The 24542-nt window shown below is 48.9% G+C and overlaps 1 protein-coding gene across 4 annotated transcripts in view; it reads right to left on the bottom strand.

The window, feature by feature from the left end:
• Positions 1-22200, bottom strand: part of ELN (elastin) — a 72040-nt gene extending 49840 nt beyond the window's left edge. For 3 of the 4 annotated variants that reach the window (XM_021005681.2, XM_021005682.2, XM_021005684.2), the window contains exons 1-3: positions 21840-22199; positions 2367-2429; positions 461-487 (exon numbers count right to left, since the gene is read on the bottom strand). In XM_021005681.2, the coding sequence (XP_020861340.1) occupies positions 461-487; positions 2367-2429; positions 21840-21924 (175 nt within the window). In that variant the 5' untranslated portion in view covers positions 21925-22199. Of the gene's footprint in view, positions 1-460; positions 488-2366; positions 2430-21839 lie in introns of all 4 variants that reach the window. The other variant, XM_021005685.2, reaches the window with a different exon arrangement.
• Positions 22201-24542: the final 2342 nt, after the last annotated feature.

The raw sequence follows: 24542 nt of genomic DNA, 5'->3' as shown, positions 1-24542 counted from the left end.
GAAGGCTAGAGCATTTCCCAACGGGACTGCTAGTGACCTTCTCCCCCACCCCCAATTCTCTTCTTCCCTATTCCTAGAGGACAGAAACTAAATCTTAGACTGGGTCCCTCTGAGAGCCCCAAGGTCATCTGGAGAACATAGGATTGGACAAGGGTGTCTGGAAGCCTGGCTTATTCTGGTCCTGAGTCTGTCTTTGTCTTGCTTTGTGACCTTGAGGAAGTCACCTAACCTCAGTGAGCCTCAGTTTCCTCATTTGTAAAATGAATGGATTGCAACCAGATGATTTTAAGTCTCCTTCCATCTCTTACAGGAGAATGGGGAAAATCCAGCTCCTGTCTGAGTCTGTGAAAGTGTTTTGAACAGCAAATACTAGATGGCATATTAATCTCTGGCTGTGAGTGTGGCTACCAGAGATTTGGCTCTCTTGTTCTCCAGCATATAACAAGGTTCTTAATCTTACCTCCAAGGCCTGCAAGACCACCAGCTCCTACAACAAACCAGAGAGAAAGTTTTTGTTAGTTCCCTTTTGTTAGTGCCCTGGGTGGCATTGCAGCCATCTCTCCTTCTGCACAAACCAGACTTGGTCACTCCTCCTGACCCAGAAAGGATTCTAGTCATCCTCAGCTGAAGGAAATGGTGACAAGGGATGATTCTCTTCTGATGCGAGGCATCAGAAACCTTGCTGGAGCTGTGTGGAACTGGGTTTACTCATGGCCAAAATACGCGAGTGCTTGCACAAGGTGATTAGAGAAGGTCTCCACATCTCAAACTTTCTCCCATTAAAATTCCACCATTAGCACCCCTCCTTAATCGATGCTTTTGGAGGCTTGTGTATCTTTTTGAAAACTTAGTTTTGGGTTTTTTTCAGTGCATGAGGATTTGTTTTCTCTCCCTCGAACCTTTTCCCTCCCACTGGGAAAAAAAAAGCGGTCAAACAAAACAGTCCCTGATTGGCCATGTCCAGAAACATGTGTCCTTCTACATCTTGAGTCCATCACTTTTCTGTCAGGCCACGGGCAACATGCATCACTTCCCTGGAATCATGATTGGTCATTGCGTTGAACAATGACACTTGTGTCTTTTAACTTGGCTGAGGCACAATGCTCCCCAGGGAAGAGCTAGCTAATCTACCCATCACCACTCACTGTTCCCTAACTGTGTAGAACCCCAAGGCTATAAGACTGCAGGCTGGGGGAGCAGAGGAGAGGAGGAGATTCCAGAATAGAGAGGCGTGTTCTGGAGAAAACAGGGCCCTTCTTCTCCTTCCTTCCTGTCACACCTCACCCCCACCCCCAGCCACTTAGCACTAGGAGAACTAAGGCAGGGTTGGGGTAATACTGAAAGGCAGCATATTGGGTTGTAATCCTGACTGTGTGACTTCAGATGAGTCATTTCCCTTCTGTGAACTGAGGAGGGTCAGACCAAATGATCCCTCTAAGGTCCCTTCCAGCTTTGGCCTTCTAGGATTCTAGAGCTTCTGTGATGGTGAGGGGTACTGAGAGAACCAGGGTTCTTGGTTCTTGGCAAAAAACAAGCGAACAAAAACTATGAAGGCTGCCATGTTGTTCTTCCTTGAGTTCATACCAAGTAGGGTTGGGGAGGGAATATCCAATGCAATCCCAACAAGGATTTAGTAAGCACCTACTATGGGCCAGGCACAGTGCTAGATGCTAGAGACGTAGAACAAAAATAGTCCCTGCCCTCAGTGAGTTTCCATTCTACAGGGGGAGGGGAAGGAATTCAACGTTCAATCCGGTAGGCACAGGCCTGGTAGTTTGAGGGAGAGGGAGAGCAAGGGGAAGCTGGAAAGGCTTTCCTGGAGGGAGCTGTGGAACAGCCTTAAAGGAAGCCAAAGGAGGGGCAGCTAGGTGGTGCAGTGGGTAGAGCACCGGCCCTGAAGTCAGGAGGACCTGAGTTCAAATCCGGCCTCAGACCGAACACTTGACACTTACTAGCTGTGTGACCCTGGGCAAGTCACTTAATACCAATTGCCTTAAAAAAAAAAAGGTGTTATATAAATAGTGCTTTAAAATAGTGCTTTACATAAGGAACTAGTATGAAGTTCTCCCCTTTAGAACACTGCTGTTGTTTGTCCTTCATTCTGGAAGAGGACTATGACATGAAGCAGGACACTATGACATGCAAGTGTTGGAGCATAAGACTCTTAAGGAGAGGTGGGTTGCTTTCGTGTTTTCCTGGCACACAGTAAGCATTTAATAAATGCTGGCTGATGGATTTTGGGGATGAGATAATAATTATAAGGCAGCTAGGTGGCACAATGGATAGAACGTCTGACCTGAAGTCAGGAAGTGAAGGGAGGGGAGGGGAGCTTAGGGAGAAGAGGGATGGAACCCTGGGCATCTTACCTGGATAGTAGACCCCTCCAGGAACAGCCCCAGGAACAGCCCCAGGAACAGCCCCTGGGACCCCTACAGAGGAAACAGGGAATGCTCTGTTAGGCATCATTAGTCCAGCTTGTGGGGACGGGTGGGTGGGAGCCCCAACTTGTGATAGTGCTGATGGACACCACCGTGAAACCCAGCCTCCTCCCTCGGACCCTGCCTCTCCCAAGTCTGGTGAATAGGACCACGTTCGCAGCTCCTCCTCAAACACTGGGGGTGCCCCCTGAATCATTCATACCCTCTCACTTCAACCCCCTAGTGACTAAAGCTACATGTTTCTCAGCTAGTGAAGTAAGGAATTTATTGAGGGAGGGGAAAAAAAGTATTAGATTGAGAATCAGAGAAACTGGGTGGAGAATCTGGCTGTCACTGTATGACCTTGGGAAAGTCACTTCATCTGGGCCTCAGTTTCCTAACCTGTAAAAATAAGAAAGCAAAGCCAGCTGGCCTGTGGTGTCCCTTCCATCTCTCAGATCTATGATCTTATTATACCTTGGGTGAGTGGTCGGTCAGTCTGTGACTGGGGCTAGGTGGGCAATCCGTGGTCAGAATTAGGGGTTACTCTCTGCTCAAGGCCGGGGCTCATGTGGCTGGGATTAGAGGTCAGTCTGTGCTCACTCAGAAGGCACAGAATTCCTCTCTGTGGAAAGCTCCCTTGGTTTCACCTACTGGGCTCAAGAACCAACCCATTCCCTCCCCTTCCCCCATAGCCCACCCCCCCAAGTCAAAATTGAACCCGCAGAAAGAACTCCAGAAACTTTTGGCTTCTCTGGGATCCCAGTCCCTTAATGATTAAGCAATGAGGTCACCCTGGTAGGCTTTCCAGAGCAAATACTCCATTCTCACACTGACAGGACCAAGTGTGAGGTCACTGTCCTCAGCCCCAGCTCGTGTGGTGCAATCAGGAGGGGCCTGGGCTGGAGGACGGAGGAGAGAGTCCAGCCCTGGGAACAGATCTGGTTATTGAAAGACAGCCCCAGGCTCCGGATTCCAAAGGAAACACCAGAGAGTGGATGATGCAGACAGGTAGAGCCTTTGAATGACAGAGGCCTGTGTCAGCACCGGCCCTTATTATTGCTGCGTGGGCTGGTCCTGGGTCCCACAGCATGTTCAGAGGACAAGGTCACGGGCCCCATTCCTTTGTAGGTCAGCTGGCTTTGCACAGACCAGAACGAGGCTTCCAGCTACAGGCTGCCCGAGATGAGACCTAATTCCAGCCATAGACAGTTCTCCAATCCCAGACTCCTAGACTGAGCTTGAATGGTGGTCATAGACTAAACCCTAAGCTTAGCCACAGAGTGATCCCTTACTCCACAGACTTGTCCCTAACCCTGGCTGTGGAGCGATTCCCCAAGAGATAGCACGGTCTGATGAATGCGGCATGGGGATTCCGCCTCAGACACTTGGTAGCTTTTCCTCATCTATAAAATGGAGTTGCGGGGTGGGGGTCGGGCGGAGATCGGACCCAGTGGCTTCTAAGATCTCTTCCAGTGCTAAATTGATGCTTCTGTGATTTATAGACTGACCCCTGGCCATAGATTGACCCCGTAATCCTGGTTACAGACTGACCCTCTCACAAACAAGGGTTATTGGTCTTAAGAGTTTCTGGATGAGTGAGGATGGGTGCATCAGGGTAGTTACTGTCCATCATGGGCAGCACAGGACAACTGAATCTGGGTCGGGAGCATCCTGCCAGAAGGCCCTACATCTAATGAGGACAGCCTTCAGTTCAGAGCTGGAGAGAGACGCATACGAACACACAGAATCAGAGACTGTGATTGAAAGACAGAGAGATAGAGGAGGGAGAGACAGAGAGATAGAGACAAATCTACAGACAGAGAGATAGAGAAGGAGGAAAGAGGAAGAAATAGAGAGATAGAGACTGAGCTCCAGAGACAGAGAGATAGAGGGAGAGACAGAGAGACAGAGACACAGAGACAGAGACAGATAGAGAAGGATGGTGACAGAGCCTCTTCTGGCTACCAGGAGAGTTGAGAGACACTTCTGCTCTCTACCCGCTTGAGCCAGCACATCTGGATGGCTAAACAGTGTCTCCTTCAGCTGCAGCCTGTCACCACCACTGAGCATCTGAGACCCACCCCCTTCCACTCAGGAAAGAAATACCAACCTCCCTCCTTCTCCTGCCTATGACAAGGTCCTGGTCTCCCTAGAACCTAGCTTCTTCCCCTCCCTGGCCCCCAGGAAACGCAACAAATCGTTTCACCTTTAGTTCATTGAGGAGTGGAAATCTGGGGAAGGGGTGTTGAAGATTTGAAGGGGGAGGTGGAGGCAAGCCCGGCTGCTTGGGGGGTGTAGAGAATCCACGGCCGCCAGGTTCTGACCGGGGCTTTCTCTGCTGCCCAGCCTCCCCCTTTTCCCCTGCATGCCCTGCGGCTCCTGTGAAGTCCAGCATGGGCTGTAGGCTTTGGGCCTGAGCCGAGGGGCTCAGCTCCCCCCCGGGGCCAGGCTTGCTGGGAAGCGGCCCCTTCATCTCTGTCTTCTGCAGCCAGAAGCTCTGGCCATATCGGTCCAGCAGAGCTCTTGATCTGTCTCTGCTAGCCTCCCCTCCGCTCCTCTCCCTCTCAGGCTGCCTGCTCCAAGACAGACTCGTTCAGAGAGGGCTCAGTGTCTCCTCTCCAACACCCCTCCTTCTGGCTCCAAAAACCAAGGCCTGTTTAGAACACAATTCCACCCGGACCTGGGGCTCCCTTTCTGCCAAGGGGAGGTGTAGGGATGTGTGTGTGTGAACTGGGGAGAGGGGGGAGGAGGGCTGCTGTCAGGCTGAGGCCTGGCCAGAGGAACAGTATCCCCGGGGGACAGTGTGCCTGAGGTCAAGAAACTCTCCTCCAAGAAAACCCGTTGGCCCAGATTCTCAGACAGGCTGCCCAAGCCTAGCAGCAACCCAGGAGACACCTGGGTGACGGCCCAGGGTAGGTCTGGGGCAGCCTTCTCCCCTCCCAGTCCCCCATCCCTCCCTCACGAGGGCATCCCTGCTCAGAGATGGAAACGCTCCAGGGTCAAGGTCTGGGGAATAGCCCCTGGTGCCTCCAACTCCAAGACTGGCCAGAGAATTTCTAGAAACAACCAGCTGTCCAGGCTCTTCCTTGCTTTGCCAAGTCCACCCTACCCCCACCCTGGTCATGGTCAGACTGTTGTTTGGGCCTCTTCCCGTGGCCGGCCTCACTGCCTCCCCTGCCCTTTTCTCCCCTCTCCCAGCCATCAGATGGATGTTCCCAAAGTAAGACTTTCAGCACATAACTCCCTGGGTGCAGAGGCTGTAGGTAATAGGAAGCTGCTTAGAACGGTTGAGGGGCATGATGAAAGCACTGTTGTCAGCTGAAGAACAAAGCTTTCACCTGGCATTCAAGGACCTCTATGATTTGGCACTGATTTACCTCTTCCACTGCTCCTCTCCTCCATGTCCCTTCCCCCTCTCCTCTAGAAGACACACACACACACACACACACACACACACACACACACACACACACACACACACTCCTTGAGTTTTCCTGCCTCCAAACTTTTATTCATGCAATTCCCCCACTTGGAGTGTCCTTTCCTCTTTCCTCTGCCTCTCCATCCTACTCATTCTTCAAGGCCTACATCTAATTTCACCTTTTCTTAAACTTGCATTTTGCCATCCTCAGGAGCCATATGGCATAGTGGGTAGACCCTGGACCGGTCATGTTACCTCTCTGAGCCTCATTTCCCTCATCTCTAAAGTGGAGTTAAAACTATTTGCACTCTCTCCATCATAGGGCTGTCCTGAGGGAAGGAACTTGTGTCCTTCATTTCTTTCCTTCCTTTCCTTCCTTCCTTCCTTCCTTCCTTCCTTCCTTCCTTCCTTCCTTCCTTCCTTCCTTCCTTCCTTCCTTCCTTCCTTCCTTCCTTCCTTCCTTCCTTCCTTCCTCTCTCTCTCTCTCTCTCTCTTTCTTTCTTTCATTAAATGACTTGCCCAGGGTCATGCAGTTAGTAAGTGCCTCAGATTGGATTTGAACTCAGATCCTCCTATCTCCAGGGCTGATGCTCTATCCAGTTCACCACCTAGCTGCCCTCCTTCATTTTTTTTCATTAGTAGCATCATCTTTTGAAACAAGTGCTGGGCCAGGAATCAGGAGCTCTTTAGCCCCAGTTCCATCCCTGATGTGCTTGCTGCATAACTTAAACATGTCACTTCTTCAATCTAACATGAATGATAACAGTAATGATAATATTTGCTGCACTTTTCCAGCAGGATTAACCAACCAGTTACCTATTTCTATCAAACACTGCTCCCCTCCCTCCCCTGGTCCTGGGAAGAAGAGGATTTGGACACTCCTGGATTCAGGTTCTGCCTTGGACACCTACTGATCTTATGACCTTGATCATTACTCATTTGATTTCTGTTTCCTCAATTATAAAATCGTGGGTGTGGACCAGGTTATAGATTTGGAATTAGAAGGTCAACTTGTCTAGCTCTCTTATGTTACAGGAGAGGCCCAAGGAGCTGGTCGAGCAGGGAGCCATGCCTAGTGTCTCTTCCAGACCTCCCTCTGTAATGCTGTGACCCTCTGTCTTGGGTGTCAGATGGATAGGGCCAGTACCATTATTATTTTAAAGATGAGGAAACTAAGGTTGACAAGGGGCAAAGTGACCGGCGTTGGGCCCCCGCTGTTAGAGCCAGGGTCAGGAGCCAGACCCAGCTGTCTCCTGACTCCGGTCTGATCTTCTTTCCACTGGGGCCACGTTGTCTCTCAGCACTAATATTAAGCAGGAGAAGGAAACCTGCAGGGAGGCAGGAAGATCTGGGTTCAAATCCTGCTTCTGACACATACAGGCTGTGTGACCCTGGGCAAGTCTCTGAAACTCACTCTTCCCTGGGTAATTCCCTAATTCCAGAAGTTGCAGAACAGTGTTGTTAGAGGAAATTTTCTGTCTAGAAGTTCCCTCTACCAATAAAATGATGGGGCCTTTCCTCTCTTCGCCCCTCCCCCAGTAGCTAATAATAGTAACTATCATTTAATAAAGTACCTTAAGGCTTAAAAAGCACTTCATGCATTTTATCTCATTTTATCTTTACAAGAACCCAGAGATAAGGGCTAATATTATCCCCATTTTACAGAGGAGGAAACTGAGGCTCAGAGTACTTTTGCCAGGGTCACACCACTAGTAAGGGTCTAGCAGGGGTGGGGAGCCTTCGGCCTCGAGGCCACATGTGGCCTTCTAGGTCCTCAAGGGCAGCCCTTTGACTGAATCCAAACTTCACAGAACGAATCCTCTTAATAAAAGGATTTGTTCTGTCAAACTTGGACTCAGTCACAAGGCTACATGTGGCCTCGAAGCTGCAGGTTCTCCACCCCTGATGGCAAGACTTGAATCCGGGTTTTCCTGACTCGAGGTCAGGTCGGTGACCCCCTGCTGCGCCAATAATAGCACTAGTGAACATAATGACAGCTGACAGTTCTGTGGGCCTTTGTAACTGAGCACTCTGTGTACTCTGCCTTATTTGCCCTCTAGGGGATGGTCCAATGAACTTGGAAACCCTGCTGGAGTCCCCATGAGCTCAGCTTATTGTTGTTTCTTCGGGAGTCAGGGAAGGTTAATTCTAGGATCAGAGCTCTAGGGCTGGAAGAAATCTCAGAGGCCATCCAACCCACCCTTCACATTTTACAAAGGAGGAAATCAAGGCCCAGGCTGATGATAGGACTTGCAGGAGGATTTGAACTCATGTCCTCTGACTCCAAGCCAGTCCTCTTTCCAGTGTAGCAGGGTGCCCCCCTCAATCAGGGAGGCTGACAGACTGATGCTCTGCCCTGAGAGAATGAAAAGACCAGAAGCTAGGGCTCCACCAGGTAAAGCCTTCAATGACCCTCATGCAACCAGCTGCACACATTCTTACCCGGGAGCTTTTGTCCACCCTTCCCCACACCTCTTCCAGGAAACCTTTCCTGATTTCTCTGGCCTGTGGCAATCTCTCCCTCCTCTGAACACCAGCAGCAATTCCTCCCCACCCAGAATCTCAATTATGTGGCTCTGTGAGCCCTTGTGCTCCTAACTTGTCTCCCCTGTTTAGATTGTGAACCTTAGGGAGCAGGGACCCCTGGGAAGTGGCACCGTGCCTTGGATGAAGTAAGTGAATCAATGAATGGTTTCTGTCCTTTGCTATAAGCAGCCCTCCCATCCCAGTCCTGGGGACACCAGCCAATGATTCCCCTAATGCTGTGGCTCTAACTTTGCTGTCTTTCTTTCTCTTGGCTTTGGATGGAGAAACAGACTCCCCGGAATGTGCCCTGGATGTGGAATCCCAGGACCTGGACCTGGGTTTCAGACTTGCTGTGTGACCCAGGGAGAGTCGCTGTACCCTCTGGTCCTCATTTTCTTCGTTTGTAAAATGAAAAGGTGAAACTAGACCAGGGAATCTTCATTTTTTTTCTGTGTGTTATAAACCTTTTGATACTTTGGTGAAGTCTTTGGTGTTTTCAAAGAACAATGGCTTTTTAAAAACTGCATAATTGAAGGAAATGCTAAATTTCAGTTAGAGATTAAGATGTATTTTTCCCCCTCCAGAGCTTTTGAAACCTGTCCAGGTTAAGAATCTCTGGCTAACTGATCTCTAAAGCCCCATCCAGCTTTACCTCTGTGATCCTATGAACCTGAGGGCCAAAGTCAATGAGGAGAGAGAGGTCCTATTTCCAGCTCTCTCCCTGGGGCTAGCCCTGGTCCACAGCATCTAGCCTGTGCTGTTGCCACGGTGATCAAAACAGAGATAACCAAACCACTAATTCCAGTTAATTATGAACAGAGAACACAGACTCAGAGAGGTCATGAGATCTTAGATTTAGGGCTGGAAGGGTTCTTACGGAACATCCAGTCCAACGCCCTCATTTTGCAGAGATGGAAACTGAGGTCCAGGGAAGGACATTCCACAGAGAAAGTCAATGGCAGAGCCCCCTGATGTCCAGTTCTGGGCTCTTGCCTGCTAAAGCACATTCAGGAATGGGAGTGGGACTTATTAGAACCTGAATTCCAGGCTTCTGCTAAGAAAGGCCATCTGATTACTGTAGGCTCAGTTGACAAAGCTGTGGTAGGATTCTCTGCCAGGGAGAGGTCTTGAGGAGACCTGCTCTGATGAATGGGTGTATAAAGAAGGCGACCATCTCCTGGCTCCGGCTGGCTAGGCTAAACTCCAGTAAATTTCCATTGAAGAAGGAGGCCTAAGGCAGAGCTCATGGAAATGTTAGAAGCCAAATGTAGCTTTGCTGACCAAAGATGGTGGCATCACAGATAATCCAAAACCCTGGACAATGCACAAGATTTTGGAATGCAATGGTTTGTTTTTCTGAGGGTGAGGGTGGGGCTGGGACAGTCAGGCTAATATTTAACTTAATTAGTATTTCCTGAGCACATTCCATTTTAAGGTGGCTGGGGAAGGGGAGTCAGCAAGGACCAAGGAATCATAGAGCTAGATCTGAAGGGACCTTGCAATCTACCATCCTTATTTAATAGAGCAGGAAACTGAGGCTCAAAGAGTTGGACAGGCAAAGGTCAGGATCTGAACCCACGTCCTTTAAAAACTAGCTTCAAGTAATGGAGAATCTATTGTAAGCAGTCCTTCATAGTTTTGGGAACTGAGTCTCCAGCCTGATGTTTATCAGACTTTCTTTGCCATCAGGGGATGTAGTTCAGCCTTATCAGCTTTGGGACAGCCCAGACCAAAGGGACGAATGAGAGGGAGATTGATGGTTGCAATCAGAGGACCTGGGTTCAAATCCCTCCTTTGACAGTCATTACACATGTGACTTTGGACAAGTCACAAGCTCCTGGGTCTCAGCTTCCTCAGAGGTTTGGCCCAGGTGATATCTGAGGTCTCTTCCAGCTCTCAGAGATGTAGGATTCTTTGAACCTTTATCCACCCAAAGTCAAGAGAAGTAATCGAGGGGTGTGGAGGTGAAGTTCTAGTGACAAGATAGCAGGACTGGCCCTTTAAATGCCTCCCCAAATAACCATCACCAAGTCATTTCTGCCAGACCAGAACGGAGATCCAACTAACTCCAGTCTTGTTAACCCAGACCTGGGAGGGGGGGCCTGACATTTCCCTCTCCCCTCCCTGGGTTTAAAAAAACCTGCTAAGCAAATAGGGATCTAACTGAGATTACAGGGGAATGTTTAACCTGCTGGGAGACTAAACTATCTTGAAGGCATTTGAAACATTGTTTATATTCCAAAGGCTGCTGTTAATGACAAAGAAGCTTATCTATTCGTTGTTGAATGGGTCCGGCAGAGCATGCCCTTGAAAACACTATGTTAGGAATTAGCGTGAGACACATTCTGCATACTTGAAAATAATAAAATAGTATTCTATAAATAAAACTGACCTTGAACCCAATTAGTCTGAGCTAGTGGGGTGCTGATGTCTCCACAGTCAGACACGGACTGGAGAGCTGCAGGGTCGTAGGAGCCCATGCCCCGTCTCTTCCTTCATCTTCCTTAGTTTTGGGAGGGAATTTGGAGATTCTCTTTCTCCTCACCTCCTTCATCTTTCCTGAGCAGGAATCCTTCCTAGAGTGTCCCTGGCAAGCAGGCATCTAGCTTCTACTTGAACCCTTCCTGGGACAGGTAGCTCACTCTCTCTCCTGAAGCAGCCCATTCTTTTGTTGGGATACTGTAATTGTTTGAAAGTTCATACCAAGCTAAAATCTGCCTCCTGTCAGCACTAGTGCTGCCCTCCAGAGCTGTCTCTTCTAACTGACAACCCTTCAGATATGTGAACTTGGCTTCATGCTCTATCTAGCCTAGGAGGAAATTGTCTGATAAGCTCATTCATACAGCAGCGTTAGGAATTTACACCTTCCCTCTTCTCCATGTCCCCATTTTCTTCTGTCATTCTGGCTACTTTAGGGAGCTGCTGGCAGGATCTCAAGCTTCCAAATCAAACCCCCAGGCCCTAGGGAGGCCAGCAGATTTATATGGGCCCAGGTGGTGCCTAAACCAGGGAGAAGAGACCACGCATTTGTGGGAAGTGGGCTCAGGGTAGATGTACAAGGTAAGAAGGTTCCCATAATGCCTGGTAGAGTTTCCTTGGGGAAGAGAAAAACCAATGAGGTTGATGGTGTGGGCAGAGGTTAAAAGAAAAAAGAGGCTGATGTCTGGCTCTCCAACTATTTTGTCATTATTCTGGGTCAAGGGTCCAGGATTGTCACCTGCACAGTCAGGGGACCTGGGTTTGAATCTTAAAATCTACTTACAACCTGTGTAACTTTGGGGAAGCCAGAAGAGAGCATACAACCCAGTTCACTTGACCTTTCTCAGCCTCACTTTCTTCATCTATAAAATGAGGGATTGGACTGCTAGGAAATCCCTAAGGTCCCTCCTAGTCTTAAAACAAAGAACATCAGAATTGGAAGGGATAAGAAACTTCCCAATAGCATTCCTGAGTAGATCTCATTTGACCTTGGCTTGAAGACCTTCCACGAGGGGGACTGATTGCCTCTTGAGGGCAGCCCCTTCCATCACGGGAGAGCTCTCCCGCTTAAGGAACTTTCTTTTGTATCTAACTTAAATCTGCTTCTCTGAAGCTGTTACCCATCATTCTTAGTTCTACAAGACTAGCCCCTCAAAGACTTGAAAACAGTTCTCATGTCCTTCTCTGGCCAGGTTATCTTCTCTCTAGCTCAGTTTCCTCAACTTATAATTTGTTCTACAGTTCTCTCACCAGCCTGGTCTCCTTCTTCCCTGTCAATGTCTTTTCTAAAATGTGATGCCCAGACTTGAACACAATGCTTCAGACATCATCTGACCAGGGAAGAGCACAGTGGGACAGATACTACACATTTCTTAATGTGGTCTAGAGGTATATTCACTTCTTTTTACTGTTATATCACCCTTCTGTTTCTTATTTAGCTGGTAGTGCTCTTAAAACCCCAGTTTGTGTGTGTGCGTGTGTGCGTGTGTGTGTGTTTGTAAGAGATATTGTTGTCTGGACATACCACCCCTATTTTGTAAATGTGAAGTTGATTTTTTGATCCCAAGGCTGACTTTACATTTATCCTAACCAAAGTTTTATTGTATTCAATTCAGTCTAATGCTCTGGCCTACCAAGCTATTTTTGGATAAGGACTCTCTCTTCCAATGTGTTAGCTATCCCTCCCAGCTTCCTGTCATCTGCGAAGTTGACAAGAATGCCCTTTATGTCTTCATCCAAAGTCATTGATAAAAATGCTGGATCTCCCTGGGCCAAGGGAGATCCCTGTGATTCTATGACAAGACTGACCTTCCTCAAACTTGTGTAATCCGCAGACTGTCACTTCAGCATCTTCTTTTCTCCCCAAGCTTGGCCAGAAGGCTCCTGAAAGCCTCTGCTCTCCACTCACAACTAAGTACTCTCTCTTCTGTTCTCCCAATGCACTGCCTTCTTCTGCTTTCCTAGTCTACTGGGGTAATGATTCATGAGGGCATTAGTCCATCTAAACCCCTCCTAGGAGCATTTGCATTATCCTAAGGGATTCTTGATACTTACAGCATAAAAAAAGAACGGACCTCCTGGAACCTTTGAGAATCACCAAGGTGGAAGAATTCTCACTGGTCATCTTGTCAAACACTTTGATTTTTCATCTAGGTGTTGTAGTGGATAGAGTGCCTGGCCTGAAGTCAGCAAGACCTGACTTCAAATCCAGCCTCAGACACTTACTATCTGGGTGACCTTGGGCAAGTCACTTAGCCTCTGTTTGCCTCAACTTCCTTAACTGTAAAATGGGGATAATAATAGCACCTACCTCTCAGAGTTGTTGTGAGCTTAGAATGAGATAATATTTGTAAAAGCGCTTGGCACATGTGGTGCCCAGGAAGTAGTAAGTGCCATATAAATGTTAGCTGCTATCGTTGTCATTAGACCATCTAGTCCAATCTAGTATATGTCACTTTTCTTGGCCTCAGTTTCCTCATCTATAAAGTTGGGGTTGGACTGGACTGTACCTCAAATCTCTTGTGGTCCTTAGCCTTGAGGACAAAGAGAATAGAGACACTGAGGATTTCACTGAGTTCTGAATTTTATCCTCTCAGGAAATCTAGTGAGGGAGCTCTCCAAACCTACCTTCATTGTATATATGTTTTTGCATGTTGTTTTCTGCATTACAATGTGAGCTCCTTGAGAGCAGGGACCACATTTTGTTTTTGTTTTTGTTTTTGTTTATATCCTCAGAACTCTGCACCATTCCTGGAACATAGTAAGTGCTTAAAAATTTGATTGACCAAGTTAATTGACTAACTGGCCTTCTGATTTTTTAAAAAAAATCATTTATCCTAATGCCTAGGAGCATTAACATACATAATCCTAAACCAAGAAAAATCTAAGTTATTTATTACTTGGTTTTGGAATATATAATTTCCTTTTTTAGGGACAGGGAGGAAAGTAGAGCAGGGAGAAAGATTTACCAGCTGAAAACCTCCAGCTGAAATGCCCCTCCAGCTGGGGATGGAGACCTCATTGCACTCAAAAGGCAGCACAGCTCTGAATTTGTGGAAGTTCTTCTGATTCCAAATCTACCCAACAGTCCTAGTTCTTCTAGCTGAAATTACAGGGTCTAATCCTTATTCCATACATTGAAATGTCATGGCATAGAACTTAAGTTCCTGGAGGGCAAGGATGGTTTCATTTTTGTCTTTTAATCCCTAGTACTTAACACAGTGCCCTGCCCTGTGTTAAATAGGTGTTTAACAAATCTTTTTTGAACTGGAAATAGAGAGCTTTAATTTACAGAAATCCAATTTATGCCATACAAGTGGCAAGAAAACTGAGAGTTATGACCTTAGACAAATTGCTCTCCTATGTGGGCTTCGGGAGCCCATAGGAATTCCCCTACATGTAAAGTAAGGCATAAAGCTCATAACATTTGAAAAGGGACATAAAATTGGAGTGAGACTACTGGATTATAGCAAGACAAATGTAGTACTGATTTTTTAAAAAGGGCAAGGGACTATTATGGACTCTTCCCAGCTTCTAGCTTGTGTCATCCAGCAAGTTTGGTGAGCACACTATCTATGCCTTTATCTAAGTCGTTTATGATAGAAATGCTAAAACAGGACAGGGGCAAGCACAGATCCTTGGGACACTCCACCATAGAACTTTGAAGGAGACACCATCTGAGCTTGACTTCAATTCCTAAGAAAAATTCCAGAATGAAACATTAAAGAGATGGTTAATGGATATCTAGAAAAGGAAGCAGTGATTATGAAGGGCTGGCATGGCTCCCTCAAGAACTGGTTATGCTAGACTCACCTTAATTGTTATTATTATTTTTTTGGGAAATTATTATTGTAAACCAGGAGAGAGGAACACTTTACCTAGAGTTTAGCAAAGTGTTTGATAAAGTATCTCATACCATTATCTTGGGAAAAAAAGAAATAGACTAGGCAATAAATGAGACTTTGAGTCAGGAAGACCTGAGTTCAAATCCTGCCTCAGACATTTTACTGGCTTTGAGACCCTAGCCAAGTCACTTCATCCTATTTGCCTCAGTTTCCTTATCTGTAGAATGAGCCTGAGAAGGAAATGGCCAATTACTCCAGTACCTTTGCCAAGAAAACCCCAAATTGGGGTCATGAAGAGTCAGACACGACAGAATAACAGCAAGAAAAACTAACGAGGGTTGCTGTGAGAATCGAGTGAGATAACACATGTAAAGCCCCTTTCAAATCTTAAAGTGCTGTATAAGTGCTAGCTATTATTATTGCCATCATCATCATAAATATAATCTGATGGACTCAGCACAGGTTGAATAGTCATTAATGGTTCATTGTCAACTTGCCAAGAGGTCTCCAGCGGAGTGTTTATCATTGTCTTGGATAAAAGTACAAATGGCGAACTCATCAAATTTGCCAAAGACACAAAAAATCCAAGAAGATATTTATGGGCTAGAGCTGGGGTGGGGAACCTGCAGCCTTGAGGCCACATGTGGCCCTCTAAGTCCTCAAGTGCATCCTTCAGTTTGGATTCACTCAAGGGGCTGCACCTGAGGACCTAGGGGGCCACATGTGCCCTTGAGGCCACAGATCCCCCAACCTTGGGCTAGAGCATAGAGCAAGCCCACTAAGATGGCATTCAATAGAAGCCCCTCGAGGGCTGAGGCTGCTTTACTTCTATCTTCGTCCTTTCAGCACAGAGCACAGTACTTGGCACAAAGTTGGTGCTAAATAAAAAAGATTCTTCATCGAATGAAATGGGGTAAATGTAAAGCTTTCCAGTTGGGTTCAAAAACCCCAACTTTGTTAGTCCAGTCTGGGGATTTGCCTGAAAAGAATCTGTGGATTTCAGTAGGCTGCAAGCTCCCTCGGTGTTGGCAGTGGGATGCAGCAGACAAGTTAATTCGATTTTGGGCCGCATGATGAGAGGCACAGATTCCAGGAATCAAGTGGTGATGGTTCCTTTGTACTAGACTCCATCTGGCCTTACCTTCTGGATGCTGCAGTTAAAGGGCATTTCAGCTGGAGAACTCCCAGTGGAGGGCAGTCAGGCTGGTGAAGAGCCTTGAGTTCATCTCATATGAGGGATAGGTTGAAGGAACTGGGGATGCTTAGCCTGAATAAAAGGCTTGGGGGGGGCGGTAGGGGACAGGGTGCTCTTCAAGTGTGTGAAAGGCTGTCTTGAGGGAGGACTATTAGATTTGGTCAACTTGGCCCCAAAGGGCAGAACAAGGAGCAAGGAAACGTGAGAAAGAGGATGATTTTGGCTTAAAGCCAGGAAAAATTTCCTAAGGATTGTTGTCCAGTTGTTTCAGTCATGTCTGAGTCTCTGTGACCCCATTTGGGGTTTTCTTGGCAAAGATACTGGAGTGGTTTGCCATTTCTCCAGCTCATTTTACAGATGAGGAAACTGAGGCAAACAGGGTGAAGTGACTTGCCCAGGGTCACGCAGCTAGTAAGTGACTGACTTGGACCCAGGCCTTCCTGACTCCAGGCCAGTTGCTCTGTCCACTACATCGCCTGGCTGCCCCTCTACCCCAAAGTGGGATGGGCTGCTGTGGGAGGAAGTGAGTTCACCTTCTTTGGAGGTCTTGGAGAATGGGCAGGGAAGACCACTTGTCTGGTATGTTACAGTGAGGACTCCTTTGGGGGTACAGGTTGCACTAAAGACCAACTCTAAATTCTGTGATTCTGGGAGAAGTCAGACTGGGTGATCTTAGGATCTCTACTTTTTCAAACATCCCCCAGTTCCATGATTTTACAGCTTACTCACAGCTACTCAAGAGCCCAGCTGTTTCCTAAAAGGATGGAAATGCATTTTTCATCTGAGTTTTTCTTTCGGGGCGGAGAGGGGTGGGAGGTGTAAGAGGAGGCAGGGCGGATGCCTACTTTTCTCAAGGGATTGGCACACCCCACCCTTTCTGGACGTCAGAAATGGGTTGAGTCCTCTGTAGAATGTTCCGAAGTCTAAGACTTTGGGGACGCCCAGGATTCCTTTTCTTTCCATATTACCGGGACACAGCGAGCTATAATGGAAAGAGCCCCAGATTTGGAATGAGAAGATCTGAGTTCAAGGTTCAGCTCAGTTACTTTATAGCTGTGTGAGCAGAGGAGAGTTTGAGCCTCACTTTCTTTACCTGTAAAATGGAGGTCTTCATTTTTGCATTGTTTGCCTTATAGAGTTGTTCTAAGGAATGCACTCCATAAACTATGGGATCACAGGATTATAGGTTTATAGCTATAAAAAGTTATGTTATTGCTATGACCATATTGGGGAGGTGGCATGTAAGTGTTGAAAGAGGACCAGGCTTGGAGCCAGGAGAGAGCTAGGCTCAAATCTGGCTTCAGATACTTACTGGCTGTGTGACCCTGGGCAAGTCACTTGACCTCTGACCCTCAGTTTTCCTTATCTTTAGCTTGGGAATAATAATGGTACTTACCTCCTAAGGTGGTGGTAAGGACCAAAAGGGAAGATGTGGGTAAAGTGACTTGCAAAACTTAATAAATGTCAGTTTTCACTGTTATTGTTGTTATAATAATGTTTATTCTCAATTAGTCCCACTCACATCGGCTGTCCAGCTTCCTGTCCTGGAAGTAGTTTTGTGTTTCTGGCTACAGAGACCACAGAAGCTTCCCGTGGAGAGAAGACAAGGAGCTTAGAGGGAAGCATGACTTGGAGGAAAGGAATGCCCATGAAGTAAGACAAAAGATACAGAGACATTTCCTTCTGGAGAAACAATCCAATGTCACTGTTCCCTGTACATAATTCCCACCTCCACACCTTTGTTCATGAGCTTTCCCCTGCCTAGAACACCCTTTCTCTTCCTCTCCATCTCCAACCCTACCCTTGGATGGAGGATCAGTTTAAATCTCAGTTCCCTTGATGTCCCAGCCGGTCCTGATCTCTCCCTTCCCTGACCTCATTTCCCAACACTTGGAGTCAGTGTTGGCGCTGCTCACTTAGAGAATGTTAGAGTTACAAGGGTCCTGGAAGGCCATTTATTTTTTATTTTGTTTTGCTTTTTGGTGAGGCAATCCGGGTTAAGTGACTTGCCCAGGGTCACATAGCTAGTAAGTGTCAAGTGTCTGAGGTTGGATTTGAACTCAGGTCCTCCTGACTTCAAGGCCAGAGCTCTATCCACTGGGCCACCTAGCTGCCCCACCTGGAAGGCCATTTAGGAGTGCCCTGCTTGGTGAAATGGGAAAAGCCACTGACTTGAGTCAGGAGACTTATATCTGAAACTTGACTCTTCCAAGGAGTAATCTGAGTGACCTTGGATGAGTCACTCATCTTTCCTGAGCCTCAGTTTCCCTCTCTGTCAAATGAGACATGGATGACACAATCTCTGAAATCTCTTCTAGCTCCTAGTCCTAGGATTCTCTCATTTGACAGAGTTGGAAACCGAGGCTTGGAGACAGAATATGACCTGCCCAAGATCATACGACATGTTTGTGGCAGAGCAGTCTAGAGTAACTTCCTGGGTATTATTTTTTGTATGAGTATATATGTCATTTTCCCAACTACTATAGACTGGAAGCTCCCCAAGGGCAGGGACAACATCTCATATGTTTGTGTAGTGTCTCCTAGACTACCTAGCATAGGGCTAAGCACATAGGAGGTGATCAGTAAATAAGTGTTGATGAACCAGAGAAAAGGAAATTGGGAGTTTGGGCAGAGAACAAATACTAGTCTCTAAGCATCTGAAATAATAATTACTGTTATCTATATATCTACAGTATATACACGTATGTGTGTATACATATGTATATGTGTGTATATACATATATAAGTATATGTCTGTGTGTATATGTCTGTGTGTATGTGTGTGTGTGTGTGTGTGTGTGTGTGTGTGTGTGTGTGTGTGTGTGTGTGTATAATCTTACAACCACACTTGAGGAAGGTGTTACTATTACCCCCATTTTACAGATGAAGAAACCAGACAGGAGAGAAATAAGTGCCTTGTTTGAGATCATGTAGCAAGTTAAGTGTCTAAGGCAGGATTTGAATCAGGGCTTGCTGACTCTATCCACCAACACCAAACTGCCCATTTGTCATCCTAGAGACGGGAGGGGTGGGCTAAGGGTAGGACAGCCTGTTCTCTGTTATTCTGGAGGGCGGGAGAAGTGGGCTTGAGCTGCAGCATGAGAGATCAGAGTTGGACATGGGGAAGGACTTCTAGGGAAGGACCCAGCATGGGCTGATGGAGAGGACAAATAGGCCACCGTTCCTGGGAAACTCTGTGCCCAGGGAAGTTCCCCTGGTGCCTTAGGGTCTGTGCCTGGCAGGGGGAGGAAGGGCATGAGGTCTGCAGCCATTTGGCAGAAGGGCAGGATGGACTGTGGAGGGAGGGTGAGGCTGTCCTCTCCTGTACCTATTTACCCCTGTTCCATTGCAAGCTCCCTAAAGGAGGGCTTGGGGTTGCCTGGCCAAACCTAAGGGAGGGGGAGAGAGGAGAGAGGTTAATGTGCATCCCTTTCCCCTCTCCTCAGGAATCATCTGTTCATAGCTGGGAGGCTGGGAGTGTGTGTGTGGGGGGGGAGTGCCTGAGCTCGTGTTCTGTCCTGGGGTTCATTCAGTCCCTGAACTAAGCTGTGGAGCTGCAGATCTACCCAGGAAGTTTCTGCACTAGCAGCCCTGCCAGGTCAACTCCAATCTACAGGAAACAGCTGCTACTCCTAGCCCCCTCCACCCCCATTCCTTCCCTCCTCACTCTCCTCAAATCCCCCACCCACCTCAGCCCACCTTTCCCTCTCCCTCCTGTTCCTAGTCCATTGCTTCTACTCAGTCTTTCATTCCTGTGCCCCAGAGCCACAACCCCAGAGACCTCACCCTACACTCTTGGCAACTGGGACAGGGGCAGAAAGCAGAGAAACCCAGAAAAGGAGCCAGCAGTAAGCCAAGAGGATGCCCAGCCTTTCTGTTCTTCCTGGAACTCATCTGGGCTCCAGCTGGGCACCTCTTCTTCCTGCCTCTTAAGTGCTTTCCTGCAAACATGGATCTCTCTGTTGATGTGGTGAAGCTGGATTCAGCTGGCCTCTTCTCCCTCAGGATCCCCAAGTCCATATGACCCGCCCTAATCTCCTCTCAGGTCTCCCACTCCTCCCCATCTGGTGTGCCTACCCAAGGCTGGCTAGTCTGATGTCTCCTCTCCTTGCTGGGATCTCTGGTTCCTTCCCATCCTCACCCCACTCCAGAGCTTTCCTCACTGAAGCAACAGGAAGGTTCCCTCCTCTGCCCCCCCCGAGAGGCTGGCCCCCAGATCCACTCTGTGGGCATCCGATGGCATTCCTGCCATTTCTAGCTCACACTTTCTGGACACCAGATGTATCCTCTGCTCCCTTGCATAGGACTGAGGCGAAAGCATCATGATACTCTGCATGTCTCCCTCCCTCCCTGATTGCCCATTACGGCCAATGATTCCTCCCCTTCCCTGCCAGACAAGCTTCTGCACCCAATCAAGCTGATCTGACGGATCGTGATACCTTTCATCATCTGAATTTACTCAGGCACAGATTTACATCTGTCTGGGAGTCCACACATGTGTCCACCCCCATGACATGCACATACGCAGGGACATCTACCCAAGAACGTAGACACGCGCACGGGCGCATAAATACACCAGCTGCTCATTGATGCACATCTACCCAGTGGCGCATGTTTTGTCCTGTCTACACAATCACACACATACATGCCCTTGCTCAGTGACAGGTATGGAGTCACACATACAGCCCTCTCCCACTCCTATCCTGGTGACACACACCTTCCCAGGTGCCCATCGGTCAGTCTGTCTGCCCAGTGGCATCCATTTGGCCGCACGCGGCTCATGAGCCTGCCCCCGAATACCTGCCTTTGTGACCACAGATGCTCAGTGCTGTTGTCCTTCCCAGCCCACCTTTGGGGGGCACTTTACCATCTGTGCCCCTCACCCCACCTTCAGGGGGGAAGCCAAGACCAGGTAACTGAAAGGATTTGCCTAAGGTCATATAGCATGGTAGGGTGGGACTACAGTCCAGGTCCCCCAACCCCACCCACCTAGTAGAACTGCCTGTTAGCTGCAGACGGGCATGCACACACATGTACTCCCTTTGCAGGTGTCCAAACTGCCTAAGCCTTGTAGCCTGCTGAGGGGACACACCCAGAGCTAGGACCCTTTGCTCAGACATGCAGACAATGCCCACTAAACTTGGAGCAAACTCTTTACCAGTCCCAAACAGAAACTGAGATGAAAGATCACAGCCCAAGCTTTCCCCTATTCTGAGCCAAAGCCTTTGGGGTTGCTCAGACTAAGTCCACTGTACTTTGAAGCCCTGATCTGCAACTTTCCAGGACCTTCCCTCCCAGGCTGGGGTTCAGCTAAGCATGGTCCCTAGGAGGAGAAGGAGGCAGTCTTCAAACAGGATGCTGGACACCTGTCCTGAGGTGCGCTTCCAGCATTTCTCCCCTTTCTGGGAACCCAAGGTGAAGGGCTTCTGCATGACTGGGCAGCTCTTCCCTTACTCTAGTGGTACCCCATCCTCTGCCGTCCGAGAACTCCCCACCAGGGACCGGTCAAGGAAAGCATATCAACAAGATACCTGTACCTTGAGAGGATCCCCAGAGTTCAGAGGACCCCAGAACTTAATGATATCAGGGATGCCCCATTACCTTCCCCCCCTCTCTCTCCCTCCCTCCCTCTCCCTCCCTCTCTCTCTCTCTCTCTCTCTCTCTCTCTCTCTCTCTCTCTCTCTCTCACACACACACACACACACACACACACACACACACACACATGCACACACACCCCTCCTGCCCTTCCAGTCCCTAGAAATAGGGAAATATAGATGGACTCAGCCTGATTCTCTGAAAGGTGACCAAGGACTGTGAAGAGAGGGGAGGGATAGAGTAGGGAAGGAATGGGGATGGTGGGTAGAGACGGGGACGGGACAGGGAGGATGCGGATGGTAATGGTGGAGACCAGGACAGGATTGGGGAGCTGATCCCATCGGGGGTATCCTTACCTCCTTGCCTAGTGGGCTGAAGGATGGAGAGGAGGAGGAGGAGGAAGACTCCTGGCCGGAGGGGGAGAGCTGTCCGACTCGCCATCTCTGGGAGAAAAGCCTCAGCCCTCTCTCGGGCTGTGTGTTTTATCCTCAATGCTTAATTGCTGTCTACAAGGGATGTGAGGGAAAGAGGGAGGGGGAAGAACAAGGGAGGGAGGGGGGCTGTGTGATGGGGGGTGAGGGGGGTGGGGGGGAATCTCAGGACACGACGTAATTACGAAAGGGCAATACACAAACCTCCCCAGACTGGACTATTTGGGGCTTTTTTTTCTTTCTTTGCTTCCCCCCCTCTTTCTCTATTGCTGTTCTCTCCAGCCCTGTCCAGGGCCCTGCCAGAAAGCAGCAGGAGGGGGGGGGGATGCTGCCAAAACAGCCTTCAGCAAGAGGAAAGGGGAGGGCTCTAGTCCTTGCCAAAAATCCCTGGCTCTAGCCAAGCCCCGTGATGGCCAGGCCCCAGCGCCCGCCCCACCCTGCCCTGCCCCGCCCCAACTGGGCCCCAAGCCTAGAGCCCGGGGACAAGGGCCAGCTGCCCCGAAGCCCCCCCCCAACACCCCCACTCCAGCCACCTCAGGCCTGGGAGGAGCTCCCACCCCCATTCCTAGCCCCCTTTCAGCCCCCTCCCCACTCCAGCCCATCCCATCCCCCTCTTTAATCTTCTTGTCTCCTTGTTCTGGCTGGGGAGGGGGATTGGAGGGGGGACCCAAGAAAAGCAGAGATGCTGTGGGGGGACTTTGGAGGAAAGGGAACCTCAGAGTCCCATTTTCTTTGACATCTAGTGCCATGAGACAGTGGAAGGGACAGCGTCTTTGGACTTAGAGACCATGGGTTTGAATCCTGGCATTGCTAACTTAATACCTGTGTGTCCTTGGGAAGATAGCTCCTTTCCCTGGGCCTGTTTCCTCATCCTTAAAATGAAGGAATGGGATGAGATGACCTCTGTGGTCCTTTCCATTGCTAAATCCTATGGTGGGGCGACAAACAAGAGGGCAGGGATATGGAGTTTGGGGAGAAAAAGATATCCTGGCATCTACAGAAAAGTGATGCCCTTGGAGCTTGTCCTAATGGCAATGCTTGAAGGAATCTAAGCCCAGACACCAGCAGTCCTAAGGAAGAGAGGATCTGAGATCTCAAGCTGGAAGGGCCATCTAGGTCAACCCCTCATTTTTTACAGATTTGGAAACCGAGGCACACAGAGGGTAAGTGACTTGCCCAAGTTCACACAGATGCCAAGTCTCAGAGGTAGGATTCGAACCCGACATCTCATTCTAGGATCAGTGCACATTCCCTCCCTGCTTAGTGCCTCCCTATAGCATCAGTGATTGACCTCACAGACTATCCCGAGGGGACTCTCCTCCCTCTCCCTGGGGCTGAAGACCTTGCAAGAGTCTCCAGACAGCCGGTGTGAGGGGGTGAGCCCTAGAGCCAAAGCCAGAGTCCTTTAGCTACCACTTGTAGACTGGGAGTCAGAGCACTCGGGTTCAGATCTCCCCTCGGATGCTTGCCAGCTGTGTGGCCTTTGGCAAATGGCTCTCTGTGCCTCAGTTTCTTCATCTGGAAAACGGGGTACACCAGATGGCCTCCAAAGTTCCTTCAGCTCTAATCCTATGATCCCATCCTCATAGTTGGGGAAGGAAGTAAAACCACATCCCTAGGAACAGGCCCGGCCCTCGTGCCTCAGATGCTCAGGCCCACCTGGTCTGCAGCTGAGTGTCCCCCAGCCCACATCTCGGCATTCCTGCCTCACCTCTCCTTTGCAGTGCACCGCAGCTCTGCTCGCCTCCAAGCCAAGCTGTCATTTCGTCCTGGGCCAGGAGGGGGCGCCCCTGTGGTGCAGAAAAGAATCCTGCAATACACAGGTTCTGAGTGGAAACCAGGCTTTTTCCTTCCCAGCACCCCTGCCCCAAGTCCCCAGCAGAACCCTACATGTTTGTTCATTAAGAAACTGGTCTCTGGGTTATCCCTGAGCAGCTGAGCTGAGGGGAGCAGGGTTCAAGCCCCACCTTTGATACTTCCTACCTGTGTGACCTTGGACAAGTCACTTAACCCCTTGGGGCCTCAGTTCCGGCATCTGGAAGAAGCAATGAGGTTGGCCCTCCTCTGGCTGTGATTCCGTGATCTCCCCCATTAGACTGGAAGTTCCCCGAGGGCATCTACCTGTATTCTCTAACTGTCTGCTTAGCCCCGGGTCAGGCAGGCCTGGAGCAGACAATCCCAGGAAGGCAAGACTGGAAGAGCCTTGGGGATCATCAGATGGGGGCTTCTTAGCCTGGGAGCCAGGGCCTTCTTTGTTTCATTAAAAAATACCGTCATGCCTCTTTCACTAGTCTCCTCCGCATTGACAAAGATGGTTCTGGGAAGGGGTCCCAGGCTGCGCCCAGAGGGGTCCATGACACATAAGAGCGAAGAAGCCCTACTCCCCGTCTGTGACTTAGAATCTCCTCCTGAAAAACTCATCAGAGGAAAAGTCATCCTTCCCTTCTCCTCTCTCCCCAGCGCACTGGATTTTAATTCTTAGGGGGAATCAGATGGAGGGGCCTTGTCCTGTGACACTTTTCCCAAGGGGAGAGGATGGTGAGGATCTGAGTCTCTGAACACTCTATTTGGGGACTGGCTTCCTGGGTTCACCCCTAACCCCAGGGCAGTATTTCTGCTTTGCCCCCC

Source organism: Phascolarctos cinereus, unplaced genomic scaffold (genome assembly GCF_003287225.1).
Source record: "Phascolarctos cinereus isolate Bilbo 61053 unplaced genomic scaffold, phaCin_HiC Scaffold_5;HRSCAF=322, whole genome shotgun sequence".
Lineage (NCBI taxonomy): Eukaryota > Metazoa > Chordata > Mammalia > Diprotodontia > Phascolarctidae > Phascolarctos > Phascolarctos cinereus.
The sequence above is the reverse complement of the archived record's forward strand: the minus strand, read 5'-3'. Positions and strand labels throughout refer to the sequence as shown.